Source organism: Platichthys flesus, chromosome 14 (genome assembly GCF_949316205.1).
Source record: "Platichthys flesus chromosome 14, fPlaFle2.1, whole genome shotgun sequence".
In the NCBI taxonomy this organism is placed as follows: Eukaryota; Metazoa; Chordata; class Actinopteri; order Pleuronectiformes; family Pleuronectidae; genus Platichthys; species Platichthys flesus.
Window position 1 is genome coordinate 15,478,521 of NC_084958.1, and position 14,528 is coordinate 15,493,048.

General features: G+C 41.8%; 1 protein-coding gene across 1 annotated transcript in view; it reads right to left on the reverse strand.

The window, feature by feature from the left end:
- LOC133968157 (solute carrier family 22 member 23-like) overlaps positions 1 to 14,528 on the reverse strand; it is a 34,027-nt gene that overhangs the window by 5,530 nt on the left and 13,969 nt on the right. The window contains exons 4-8 of the mRNA XM_062404039.1: positions 8,031 to 8,199; positions 6,480 to 6,607; positions 3,075 to 3,177; positions 1,770 to 2,005; positions 380 to 412 (exon numbers count right to left, since the gene is read on the reverse strand). Of these exons, the coding sequence (XP_062260023.1) occupies positions 380 to 412; positions 1,770 to 2,005; positions 3,075 to 3,177; positions 6,480 to 6,607; positions 8,031 to 8,199 (669 nt within the window). The remainder of the gene's footprint in view (positions 1 to 379; positions 413 to 1,769; positions 2,006 to 3,074; positions 3,178 to 6,479; positions 6,608 to 8,030; positions 8,200 to 14,528) is intronic.

Consider the following 14,528-nt stretch of genomic DNA (forward strand, 5'->3'; position numbering starts at 1 on the left):
TGATGTTACAGGAGGAAAGCCTTGACTAATGATTTTTAACGTTAAAGATTACGATTTGAAATGTTAAAAGCCACTTTCTGCAAAGATGTGAAATCTATGCATCACCCCTTAGCACACAGGGAGATAAACAAAAAGGTTAAAAGTAAGTCATGATTCCATCCACGGGTCTGCAGGGCTCATAATGAAATACTGATCAAGATAAGAGCCACTGTGTCAGATGATTCAATTCCCACTTCCCACTGAGAGACTGTGCCGCTGGTCGATGTGATAGCGGGGAGATAAAAAGTGATCAAAGCAAGACTAATCAATTGCTAATCAGTTTGTCACAGATTTGATCGGCACATACAAGAGAGCAGAAATAAAAAAAAATAGGTCCTACCGATGTTCAGGTGACCGCTGTACTTCCCCAGCACTGGAAGAGAGAGAGATATCAACACATGTGTGTCAGTGAGGAACATAAAACAATATCATCACGTGCACTCAGATAATACAGATAATACACAGTGAGATCATAAAAATAAACACATGCACATGTTGAGCAAGAAAACAACAACTCAGCCTGGAATGATGAAACATGTGTATAACCCTGATGTGTTGACCCGGGTTAAACATTAAGTCTCGCTCATTCGTGACTGAATAAACCCACTTGTGGACCGTGGTGAACGTCTGGAGCACGTTTTGCTACACATTGACTAGAAGGACAATTTGTAATCGTGTTTGACCACTCCATTACAAACAACTACAGCCCGCAACAACCAGTGGAAGCTTTTACAGCAGGAAACACGGGGTTTGAAATGCAACTACAGCGGCAATAAAACTGAGACATTTACATATTTTTGTTTTCAGTCCATTTTTGGCAAATCCCATAAATAAACCAATGCTGAGCAGTGTATCTCGACCTTTTTTAAAACCCACCCCTAAATATATACTGAAGCTGATTTCAGACATGCCACTAAACGGAAGTTATCCAGTGGCGACAGACAGAGTTTTTCCTGCCAGCCCCATGGTAAGACAGAATCAGCCCCATGTGACAATACAATTGTTATTCTGAAGTGAGCGAGTGTGTTGTTTCTGACATTGACGGATGCTCAGCTGACAGAAGGAAGAACACAGGATGCAAAAGAGGAGCCACACACAGAGAGGACATCGACTGAGATGTCAAATTTGAGAGAGGCCCAGACTCAAGAGCTTTTGCTGATGAGGGGCCGAGTGTTGATGTGCCGGAGATTTTCTTTTTATTGTGAATGCGTCCGACCTGGACCATCTCCTGCTGTGATTTTCGTATGTGAAAAAGGAAAGTCTGGCAAATGTCCGGATAAAATTGGTCGGACATTCTCCAGAGTTCATGTCTGAAAACAGCTTAATTTACATTTTACATCTTACTTCTCTAATCTATAAAATGTGCTGCTTATATGCCAAAGCAGCAAATTGTGTTTTAAAGGGGAGTTCCATGCTGGGCTGATTTTTTGTCAGGCTAGGGGAATTTATTTTATCTTGAACAGAGCCAGGCCAGCGGTTTCCCTTCTGCTTCTGGTCTTTACACTAAGCCGATCTCCTACTGGCACTAGCTTTATATTTAGCATATGGACATGAAAGTGCTATTGATCTTCTTATATAACTTTCAGCAAGAAAGCACATGAGCCCATTTCTTTGAGCAATTTTGTGTCCTATAGGGAAGATATTGAGAGTATGATTTTCAGAGTCACATTATTTATTATTACTAATCGCCTAATGTAAGTGGAAGTATGTGTTATTCATAATGTACTCACAGTTGAGCAGGCCCAGCTGCAGCAGGGAGGCCAGGGCAGTGATGATCATGAACATGAGGAGGCCCCCCCGCCGGCCCATCAGACCCACGGCCGGGCACAGCGCCATGCAGGACGCCACCGCGATGCCCGCCATGGTGTAATAGTCTGCATAGAAGTTATGGAACATGGTGGTCTCCATGGCCTCAGGGTCCATCATGCTGCGAGCGAAGCAGTGGTGGATCCCGTAGCCTGTGAGCCTGCACGGAGGGAAAAGCAGAACAAGACATAGAAATATCAGCGGGTGCAGCAGCTGAAATAGAAGACACATGACAGAACATATAAAGATGCACAACATGAGAGCTCCCCAAAAGTGAAGCCAAAGTTTATTGATCGCCACCTGGTGATTGATAGAGTATAGATCATAAACCACACCTCCTCTATGTTAGGGGATGGGACATGGACCAAACTAAAAATCCTGAGTAAATGTTTCTTTTGTTTCTTAAAATAGGTTGAAACGTCGCGGGCTCCATCCCCTGAATGCTACAGCGCAGTCAGGGATGGTTCCTACCCGGGATATTTTAGCTTAAATTCTGGGCAGTGGGAGGAAATAGAGCCACATCATCCATCATCTGTGTTCCAGGGTATAAATACAAAAGGGTGAACAGTGAAAAATAGGAGTAAAACGATGTATACAGAGAGAATAGAAGGAGGTAAAATGATGTTTACACTCATCTTGAAATAGCCGATCTCATAAAAAACCGCACGTCTGTAAACACTGGCTTACTGACACACAAAGCACGCACCCCACGAGTGTACACATCACAACCACAGGCAAACACTCAGGCCCTTTTCTCCTGCTCGTCTCCTGCTTCGTAAGGACACAGCTCATGTAAAATGTATGCTGATTCGGGAGTCAGGGACACGGTGCACAAAGGCAGAGCGAAAGCTGGGACTGCCGGGCTATAGAGAGGAGGAGGAGGAGGAGGAGGAGGAGGAGGAGGAGGGGAGAGAGAGGAGGGGAGGTCTCGGATGCAGAGAACAGAAGAGGAGAAAAAGAGAGAGAGAGAGATCCCACTGGAGATAGAAAGAGGGAGCAGCACAAATGTGGAAGGGCAAAAGCATCGAGGCCCACTGATCAATGCCGTATCGAGCCTCCAGGTTAATAGTGGCTGTGCAGAACGGCGTGTCTGCCTGTCATCGCCTCGCCCTACACACACACCCACACACTGTTCAAACAGGCACACACAGTCACTGCTTTCTCACTCACACACGTTGTCACCTTGACACATGAAAGGTCCGACGAGTTTTCTAAGGGCTCAAACTTACGAGTTGACGCAGAGCACGACGATGTTCTTCCACAGGTTCCTTGTTCCGACCATCTTCACGATGCACGTCTTTTTGGGTTTCTTTTGAAGAGCTCTCTGCAGTTCTGAAAAACAAAAAACAAACAAACAGATAAATCTCACAGACTTTTGAGGCATTTGTCAGTATAGATGTTTGCCAGCATTTAAGAGTCTGGCGAGGTGTCGACCATATGTTTTGCCTTCTGGACGATAAGTCACTTTATTATTTGTGTTTTTTGGTCCATATTGTTCCTGCAGCATCACCATATCTCATCACATCTTTACTGCCCCCTTTACTAATTTATTTAAACCCCATAATATATTTATTATATATACAGTGCATTCAGAAAATATAAAAAAAGCTTCAATATATTCATTTCTATGTATATATATATGTTACCACGGTCTCAGATCTCTCTTTAAACTGTTTTAATAATAATATATTGACTGATGTATATATATATTTTTTTTTTTTAATTGATGATGAGTCTTTAGATGTTGAAATGATAAAGAAATGTATATGAGGCGTTATATTTTATAGTTAACCATGAACTTTATTATATATATTGACTGTAAATAAAATAAATCTAATAAAAATCAATAGAATTTGGATTATTTAAACACATTCTATTTGTGTCTAAACTAGGTTACAAAGTGCTTCACACAAAAGTCCAAGGCAAAATTAAGAATAGATTGTTACAACAAGTAAGATATTCTGTTCAATCCAATTTAAGAGACAAATATATTAGATTTGATCTTTTATAAGTAAAATATATACTACTATATTCAGGACAACAACGCCCCTGACGATGTCGCAACCACAGAGAATTCCCCATGAGAAAGTTACAACGCACACATTGTCGTGTGGTGAGACAGGTATGACGATGTTTACAGAGGAACTGGAATATTTCCCGACAGGCTCCGCCCCCTGAGCTGCAGGTGAAGTGTGGCGCTGCCCACAGTGGATGTTTTGGTTTCAGTGTGCGCGGTTGCCACAGCGACATACACCTCTGCCTATAATGTACGTGGATGTCGACTCTGTCATGTGACTGCATTTCATAACATGGCCTCAAGGTCATCTCTGACTTCCTTACTCAGGGTTTCCACTGGAAGCCGCTGACTATGACTCGCGTTTAGATTCAGGAGAATGTGTTCTCTCACTCCCCAAAATGATCTAATCAACAGTTACACGTGTTTGTTCATGTCTCAATACTTGAAAACGTTTCTCATCTCCTCCTCTGTAACAGCACTGAGTACACACAGGGCCCGACTTATTTACTGTTTGCTGTAAGGGCTGGGGACAGCCAGAGAGTATAAAAACAAAGAGTTTATTAATGTCTATGGAGATGTACTTCTCTGAATGCTGCTTCAGCAGTGTCTGGGTACTAAAAGGTTCTAGAGAATTCAAACCTATTCTTGTCAGATCAGAGATTCTGTAATTAAGAATCCACGCTTATTTATTAGTTTTATTTATCGACTAAGAAAAGCCATGTTGGTGGTTATAAATGCATTAAGAATACTGTCAGAGTTGATTTCTTAAATGTCCTTTTCCATCCTTCCTCTCCCTTTTCTTCTATATTGATTAACTCCACATCAATGGATTCATATTTAATATTCACAGAATTACTCAATGACAGAATAACAATAACAACATGGATAAAACGTATGAAAGGAGAAAAACACTTACGCTTTATGTGTTAAATGACATCAGGATTTATTTTTAAATAATTATTTGATGCATCTGATGAATTTACACAATAAGTCACTGGCAAAAATACAAAAGCTTTAAGATATTGTTGCCACTATTCTTACAGTGAGGCTGATGCGAGTGTTTGCAATGAGTCTTAAAGATGGCTGTGCTGCAAAGAAGTGCAGTAAAGATAATTCCCTAAACGAAGGATTCATCAAGCTCGTAGACGTGTGTGTGTGTGTGGTGCTTCAGGTGGAGCGTCTTAATGCTTCGTGAGCAATCGACAAGTTTCTGCCACCAAGTGTTTCCCTGAGTCTAATGAGGATGTTCCTCGCCTGTGCATCAACTAAGTTATTTATGTCTTTTGTCATCAATCATTTTGCTACTAATTGTCAAACACTGAAGCTCCCAGCTGAGCACATGCACACACACACACACACGCACTTAACTCTTTCATCCCGCTTGAGGCAGAGGCTACTGGTTGTAAAGTGTACACACAGAGCTAATGAACCGTGTTAATGGAAACTATTCACAAACAATTGAAATTGAAAAGAAAGCAGCAGCTGTATTTAAATAATCATTTCGCCTGTAGAGCTGGCGGCTGAGCAGGGTAACCTGAGAAAAAATAAATTTAAAAAAAGCCATCCGCCCTTTGCCTACAGGAATACTGGCACTGGGGTGATTAAATGTCTGTTTACCTTTCAAACAGCCTTTCATTTGACGGTTTGCACGAAGCCACTGTGCATCCTCACGATGTCACATCCACCTCGCCTCGCTTTTCCCTCCCGCTAACCCAGAACGTTATTTACATTGATAAATACGGTAAAGGAAGGTTGGCCAAGAACAATATACCACACCAAACAGCACAGGCTAAGTGTAATAACACACAATGTGGTATAACGTTTGACACGACACAATCCCCTCTGCTCTTTGCCTGAGGCAGGTCGTCTGAGCTCAGACACTAACGGTTAACCCCGGGTCAAAGGTCCTGACCTGCAGCCATCTGCCATCTGCACACCATGTTTGTGTCCACCCACCCGGGCTATAATGAAATTAATGAACATTCTGGAGTTTTACAATGTAATGTTCACCACCCACTGCTGCCTCTGGGGCGACACGTTACTATGGTAACAAGACAGAAAGCGGATGTAACCTTGTCAATCTGGTTTATTTGGGAAAGCACAGCTGGGGATACTTCTATACATCGTCTATTCCAAAAACAAGAAAAGAAGCTGGGTTGACAAAAAGCAGCAAAAGTAGATGATATATAAAAGACACAATCATATCAAAATGTGGATTGCAAAATTTGGATATGAGCCCAATAAGGTTCAATAGTCCCTTATGAAGCTACACTTAACTTGATCCAGATTTTTATTTGGTTCTGCACTAAATTTTACAATCCCCTAAACATATCAAATTTTTCCATTAACATCCATGAATAACTATCTAAGGAATCAAGCTAAAATTTTAATAATCGTGAAAAAAAGATGAAAACAGATCCTGGATCCACCCCCTTGTTTAGATCCAACCCCAGTTTGAGTGGGTTCTTCTCTTACTCTGCCCCCCCCCCCCCCCCCCTTCACTAAGTTTGATAAAATTGCTTTGGTAGTTTTCCCGTTATTCTGCAAACTAACAGGCAAATGAATGCAGATGAAAACATCCGCTCCGTGGAGGAGGTAAAAGAATCCAAAGTGTTACCTGTGAGGATGTTGTCTGCGTCAAGCTCCATGTTCACACGGTTTTTCTTGGCTATGTGTCCCATGATCCACTTGGAGCGGCCGTACTGCTGCGTGGCCAGCAACCAACGCAGTGACTCAGGGAAGATCCTGTCAGAAAAAACAGGGAAGTCCTCCATGAACTCACAAAGCATGTTACGTGAGTCAGAGTGAAATGAAGATGTAGTCAGAGTGTTAGCAGCACTTAGAATAATTTTTGTTGACAAGCAACAAATCAGCTCTTTTTTACATTTAAACGTGTTAAGACTATAAAATTAGAATGGGAACAAAATCAACAAATAAAAACAAGCGTCAGCCATTGTTATGCTCATCCCTGATTTCATTTGCTCTATTATCTAATAGCTATACACTACATTGCACACGCTCCTCCGGTTGGTTAGTTCCTGGAGAACAGATGTCTGTAAGGTATAATGACAGGTTGCATGAGGCACTGTCTGACTGCCTCCACACATCAGCAGCCTTGGATCATCTGCACTGTCGAGCTCTTTGTGATGACAACTATGTTGTAGGTACACAAAGGTATGTTCTTGCTTGTTTGTTTTCCACCAATCCCTGGGATCGATGTGGAAGGGGGAGGCACATGTCCCTGCTGCACTGCTTGATTCAATTCATGTCCATTCTGTCAATTTCATAAACCTTGCCAAACAGGAGCATGACATCAAAAACAAAGAGCAGTATGTTATGTCTTTTTGGCCGACAGCTCAGTTTGATTAAACTTTATGAGTCGAGAACCCCAGGCAATACATTACAGTAGATCCAAGGACACTTCCGTATTTAAAAAAGCAAACATTTCATTCCAAATTAAAAGAAAAGGACAATTCTCTCATGCACCATTAAAACACTTCTCAGCTGTATGCCTAAGATTACTGAGTCCGGCTATATATCCAACTTCTGTAAAATCCCCATCAATCCCCCGTTAGTTCTGCTCTGTGTCCAACACTGATTGAAGTGCAGTGCAAAGCTAATGTTGATGTTTGATCGGGGGGCTTTGGAATACTTTAGACGGCATTCCCCCCCCCCCCCCCCCTTTTTTTACTTCAGGTACACCATGCAAGTAAGCAATGGTCTGAAATACGCTGTGATAAAGTCTATTTTGGGGGATAATTTTCCCCATGCTGACTTTCATCAGTACTTTTAGAATAAATGAAGGTGAATACAAGATTATTTATGGCCTGAGCTTCAGCTAAAGAGACACACTCACAGTAGAGGTCACTGCAAATGGGTTCACACAAAGACATTACATTTAATTTGGCAGGGAATTCCCTGATGGAAAATGTCCTTGTAGCAAAGACTTTGTCCACTTTTTAGTTTATAATGTGAAAATCTGCTAAAAAAAAAAGGTATATACATCTGCTAAAGCAACTATAGAAACAACGGATGCTTAATATGGAACCAATATATATATATATATATATATATATTTACACATATATTTCAGTTGTAGAGGAGGCTTCAAACACATTTTTTCACTTCAACAGAATTCCCAAAACATTGATGCTGGGGTTTTCCTTACCAGATGTAGGACAGCATCAGCAGCAGGGGGCAGATGATAATGGCTTGAAGTACCTGCCAGTCGCGGCAGAGGTACGCCATCCCGGGCATCAGCAGCTGACCACCCAGCACCACAAAACTGGCAACCATGGTCATGGAGAAACGCCACCCTGGCAGGCACAGCTCGATCCCTGGTAGAGAGAACACAGACAGAGGACGCAAAAAATTAGAGGGTGCTTGTTTTTAAATCAGGTTTTCTATGAGGGACAAAGACGAAATGGGCATGTGACAACACTGATTTCTTGTCAACATCAGACAAGAAAGAGTAAAGAGAGAGAGAGTAAAGAGAGCACTGGAAATTAATGATTTAATTTTGTCCCTGTGCTGAAGGAAACAGAGCAGAGTTGATGAGTCAACTATCGAAACAGAAACATCACCTCGGAGAAGGTGAGGCAGAGACACATGTATCCTGACAGTGATGATTCTGACAGAGTTTAAGTGGTTCACCACAGACATACACTCACAGACATACAGTCAGTCCTCGGCCATCAATCTGCATGACTACAAATGTATTTATACTGTGACTTTTAACACAGAGGAACACAAGGCAGTGCCTCCTCAGTCAAAAGAGAAACAGAAAATGTGGGTCGCTTAGAGCTGGAAGTGAATTAAGAGAATATTATTGTGCATGAACTCTGATAAGTTAAAACAGTTTCCTTTTTTTAATGTAAGTATTTAATATTAAAAAAGTTTCAAAGAAATGTAATTGAGACTCAATATTGTTACTGTTAGACTGTTTGGCCATAAACTAATAAGCCACGAATACAACCAAAAATATAAAACAAATGTTTGCCCATCTTTTCTTAATTGGTTATTGTGTAAAATAATCAAAAAATAAAATTGATTTTATTTATGCATATATCAGCAAACGCAGATACAAATATGTCTCATATTGGCCAATCTGCAAAACAGATGTATGGGTCATACTGGGTCAGCTGTTTAAAATGTTACGTAAAGACGTCATCTTAGACTTGGAATTCTGGGAAAAAACTTTTCTGACAACTTATTGATTAAATGATTAATTGATTGTTTCAACAAAAAAAACATCAACAAGAGTGTGAGAAAGAAATATAGGTCATTTTAGAATGAAACTTTGTGTAAATAAAGGCCACAAATCAGCACGTACAGTTGTTGTTCAGACACAGTACACAGACCACGACAGTAGGCCGCTGTGAGAGTGAACTCGGTAGAAAGAGCTTCCTTGTGCTCATTTCTCCTCTATCAGAATGGCACTGATTCATTCCCCCGGTCATTAAAATGCGCCCCACACTGGCAGCCAGTAACCACAGACTAACAAGCCCTTTAGTTACTGCAGTGTGGTGGATGGCATCACATCAAACCACAGAAAGTGAAAACTACTGTATCGCTGCTTCTCTCCGTCGCGCCAACATCTTTTTGTCCGACTTCATTGATGTCCGTTTATTATACATCACTGCTTCTCTTTCCTAATGGCTCCTGTCTGCCTCCCAGGAATGTGGAGCACTCTCCAGATTGGCCTTTCAAGGTGACGGGGCCAGCGCATTACAGTGGGTGTCGGTGGCCCCGCTTCATTCCAGTAGAAAAGACCGGAATTTCAATTAGGACTTGCCCCCTTCTGAGGACATGAATAATGCTCTCTGTTCACAGACACTATCGCAGCTGGAATGACAGAGCCAATGAGCTGAGAGCAGGGCGATGGGTGCAAGACCTGCTGAGTCTGAACCAACTAACCTCGAGACTCCTTCCCTGCGCGGCGCTGGGAGAAAGGCGGCGGTTTCGTTAGTTATGGAATACATGGAATTTGAATTTTCCGGTTTTGTACAGGACATCATGTGCTCCAAACAGGCCCCTGCATTGTGACTGGAAAACCTATATGGTGAGCTATGGACAAATGCTCTCACACAGTTAGATGCGGTGATGAAGCAGAACAATCTAAAGCACATTGATGTATGTTATTATGAAAATAAGGATGCATACTGTATGAAATACGTTTTCTCGATTGAACTTCAGAGTGAGCACAAGAGGCCATGGTAATGAAAGGAAGCCTGAGCTCCTTACTCCTGGTGACCCTAATCCTCCGCAACCCACTAGATCAGCATTCCCACAATGCCCTGCTGCAGCCTGTGTCCTACAGACATGAATCGACCAATAACTAATCTGACGTCACATGCGAGAAACTTGCCAAAAATGCAAAATAACATATAACGGTAGCGCCAGAACAACAGGGACCCATTAAAACACACATCTGAAAGGCATTTACTCTACAGGAGGTTTAAAGTACATAATTAACGAACAAGACAATAGCCAATTAATAGTTACGATAATCCTTAAAGAAGCTTATACTGGTTTGCTGACTCGGGCAAAACAGGAATATGAAGCACGCTCTCCGGTGCATGTCACAGCAACTCACAAGCAGTCTGTCCAGTACACAGCTCTGTCAAGGAGAACCATTGTTTAAGATGTGAAAGATGTCCACTAAAAAGGCACTCGGATCAGCCATTCCCACTGGCTACATGGGGTCACATGGGGTCTTCAAGGCCCCATGCTACAGTTTCACTGGCTAATCCAGGATCACTTGATGTGAGAAGTTAAAGTAGAGAGGCATTTCGCGAAACTAAAAGATAAAAACAAAGATTTGTTTGCTAGGATTAACTTTAATGGCTTTTAAGCATTGGCTGTTCAGTCCACATCGAACCTACAGGCTTAAGTAAAAGCAAAGAGCAGTTAGATTACCGTCATTAGTCGTCTTCCCTCAGCTTTGTTCAACCAATTCTTAACTCATTCACAAACTCACTCGTGCAAGTGCATGTCTCGCTAAAGAAAAAAGATAATTAATAAGCTCACAGGTCTGGTTCATCTTCTTGTGGGTGGACTGTGTGGGGCTCACCAGCTTTACTGTGTAGGTGTGTCATCACTGTTGCTTTATTAATACACTCTACACCTTTAAAGCTGGGGTCACAGATGGAGAATGTCTAATGAGACCAAGCTCAATTCAGTCATGTGAAAAAAGCTGCTGATGAGTTTTTTAAGAAACCTCCTCTTGAGTGACAGGCCGGTGCAGCTTTGTCAGCAAATAGCTTTTTCCTGATTAGGAACCAATGAACCCTGGTTATCGACTATAGATGGAAAAGGGTTTGTGTCGAGGAAAAACTGCATTCGCGGTAGAAAACAGTGATCCCTCAGGAGGAATCAAACATTGTGGGCATGTGTATTGCCTTGTTCAACCCACAGTTAGTGAGGGAATTCTCTGAGAGGACGACACTTTGCTCTTACAGTAAATAATCATCCAAGCAGCCGTGGCAGAAGGCCACTGTCCTGATGAAGCGTAAGGAGACTTAATCTGCTGACAAAGGCAAAGGCTTTTGTCGGGTCAATTAAAGGTCATGTGGAATAGACTTGTATGCCCAGGGACTTTGTTTTCAGGTTGGCGTGCTGAGAGGATTCTATACTGATGGCACATTATCAAGGTTCTTTGTCCATATGGGCAGGAACTAACTGTAATTTATTTGCAATTACTGTTAGGGCTATGTGATATGACATAATATATATATAATAACATGAATTTCTTCTGATGCATATTCTTCTTTATCATTAATTATGTTGCGTCTCTTGACAAATTAAGACGATTTGTAATTTAGATACCCGCATGCATTTTTCTACACTATACAGAATGGGGTCATTCCAAAACCGAACAAGATAAACAAAAAAACAAAGAACTAGTTATTTCGCATGGGTGTAGTTTGGCAATGAAAAGTCAGAAAACCATACATTGTGAATTATGCCACAAACTGCTCCCCACAATAGACTCTATTAAGCTCTTTTACCACCTATGAAAGAATCATATCAAACAGTATGGCGAGGGTCGACAAATAAGAGCCACAAGTACAGATGACTGCTCAACACAAAACCCAAACTCAGACATTGAAAGAGGCTTTTGTCCGTAGCACATCATATGGCAAAGAATCATCAAGCTGGAAGCACTACAGATGAGCATTTGTAAAGACCAAGGATACATGGTTGAGGATGGGCAGTAAATAATGATATGTGGATATAAAAATACCTCTCTCAAGATAACAATGTTTGCCATGGAGCATGGCCATAATCACTTTAACCTATGACTTCCATAGTTATATCTAACACTTTGTTTATACCATAGACTATATATATATATATACATATAATGATAGATGAAGATAGATAATGGTCTGTGCTTTTGGCTTAACTTACAGCCAGTAGTGATCGTGGTGTGGAGCCTCTGTATCAAGATATTGTCAGAACCAATCAAGAGTCAGTCTCAGCTAACAATTATGACATTTCCCCCCATTTTAATAGCATCAAATGACCGATTGAAATCTAAATTAACAAATGGATTTAAATCAATGTTATACGAACCGTCAAAAATGACAGAAACCATGTTTGAGAAAACTTGTCTCATCCATGAACATGGATAAGGCAGAGTTTTATGATCTAGAGTGCAGTCTGCCACTGGGGGGCGATCAAGATGATTTGACTTCTCTTGTTGGGAGCTGTCATGCTGTCAATCTTTGTATATTCAGTCTGTGGTTTATATACAGTGGGGTCCAAAAGTCCAAGAGCACTTTCCCATTCACTTGAATGGAAGGGAAGTCTCTGACTTTTGAACCCATGTATATCCTGAGGTATCGTCGCTCTTTCCAAGCAATGAAAAGGAGCCATTGACTAAGATCTAGGTCAAACTCATTGATTCGTCTCTTATCTGAATCTCAACTATCCAAGACTGGCCACACTTTCTTTTGATATGTGCAAAAGAAATTTCATCATACCACAAGAAAACCCAACCATTTTGTTTTAATAGTGACCGTGTGAGTGTGTTTCTACGACCTGAACCGTTCCTACCCCCTCTTCTACCCACACACAGAAAGATCGAAGCTATCGTCTGAACAGGAAACAGAGTGAGTGATGAATACTTTGCTCTGTTACACAAAAAAGAATAAGCCCTGTGTTTCCTTAGCGCACCAAAGTCATCAGTCTCACCCAGAGAAGACCTGAAACAGCATTCATTTCTTTTCACACATATCAGAGTAGAGTGCACTGATTTGGCCATCACTGGACTTCACCCAGGAATTTGCAACGTGAGATAACTTGAGGTTATGTCATGCAGCGCGGCTGTCGCTGCAACTGTTGCATGACGAGGGTTAAAAATGTGAAGCATGACCATTGGTTGAAAAAAAGAACAAATGTAGGATGTACAGCAAATGTAGCCTAATGTAACACTGGAGGAAGTCTGCTGGGCGACCATAAACGCAAACTCTGCACAAACGGGAACTTTAGCCCAGCTCATAGGAAAATACTGACTCTGCACCTTAACCCATATATCAGCAGAGGGCCAGAGCAGATTGTAGGGAAGGAAGAGGACGGTTCAACCAGAGTATCATGGAAAATACCGCTTTTTCGGCCGAGAAGCATTTGCTCTCTCTACACAGTACAGCCCCGGCTTGTCTTCTTTTCAGGCCTTAGCAGGGTTTATCTGATGACAGTACAATATCTCCGCAGTGGTGTGAGGCGGACCTGGCTGCTGTCCTCCGGGAGGCATAAAGCCATATGGTGGGGAATGAAAAGCTTGTCTCTTCAGAGTCCAGATCTGGCACACACTACTTAGGTCAGTGCGGACTTGAGTGATATATCCATCGATGGAAAAGACAACAACAGAGAGTAAGATGGGCAAGGAGAGGAGAATGGCAAACAGATAACGCTGTCCGTCAGACTGTACCAACAAATAGGGAAGCTGACATTGACACAGAGAAGGCCATTTATAGATGAATACACACAGAGCTTCCATCTTTCTGTGCTGCCCCCTCCACTTCATCTGTGTGCAGAGAGATTAATACCCGTGGGCTCCACTGAGAGAAAGCACCTCATTACAGGCAACACACGGGACAGCGAAGAGGACTTTGCTTTGAGGCTCATTTATACTCAACGTTAGATACACATACGTAAACAGACGGACCCTTCTCTCTGTACTCTGCAATCATTTCGTCTGTATTTGTACACGCATTTTAAAAACCAAAAGACACGGACAAAACAGACAAAATGGAGCGGTACAACGGCAGATCATAAGGGGCAGTGTAGTCAATAGTTCAAGGGAGAGGAATCCGAGTTTGCGACTACAGGCATCTATATAATGTTACAATGCCTGGTCTCAGGGACACACAGATAACAACATTGGCCTCTTACTTCAGAGGAACATTAGCACAGCCTCCCCCACCATCGCCAAGTTTAGTGTTTTGAGAAACACTGGACTCACGCTGCCCTTTAGTGGATGTAATGCTTAAAGGTGGGGTGGGTAAGTTCTTTCTGAAACACCTAATTGTTGAAAATCTTAAAAGCTGGTGTCTGTGTGTGATGTAGCCGACTCTTGCTAGCTTTTCCAGGATTACCAACCCCGGCTTTAACAAACCAACATAGCAACATTAAGGATCTGTGCAGTGAAGGTTAAATAGTT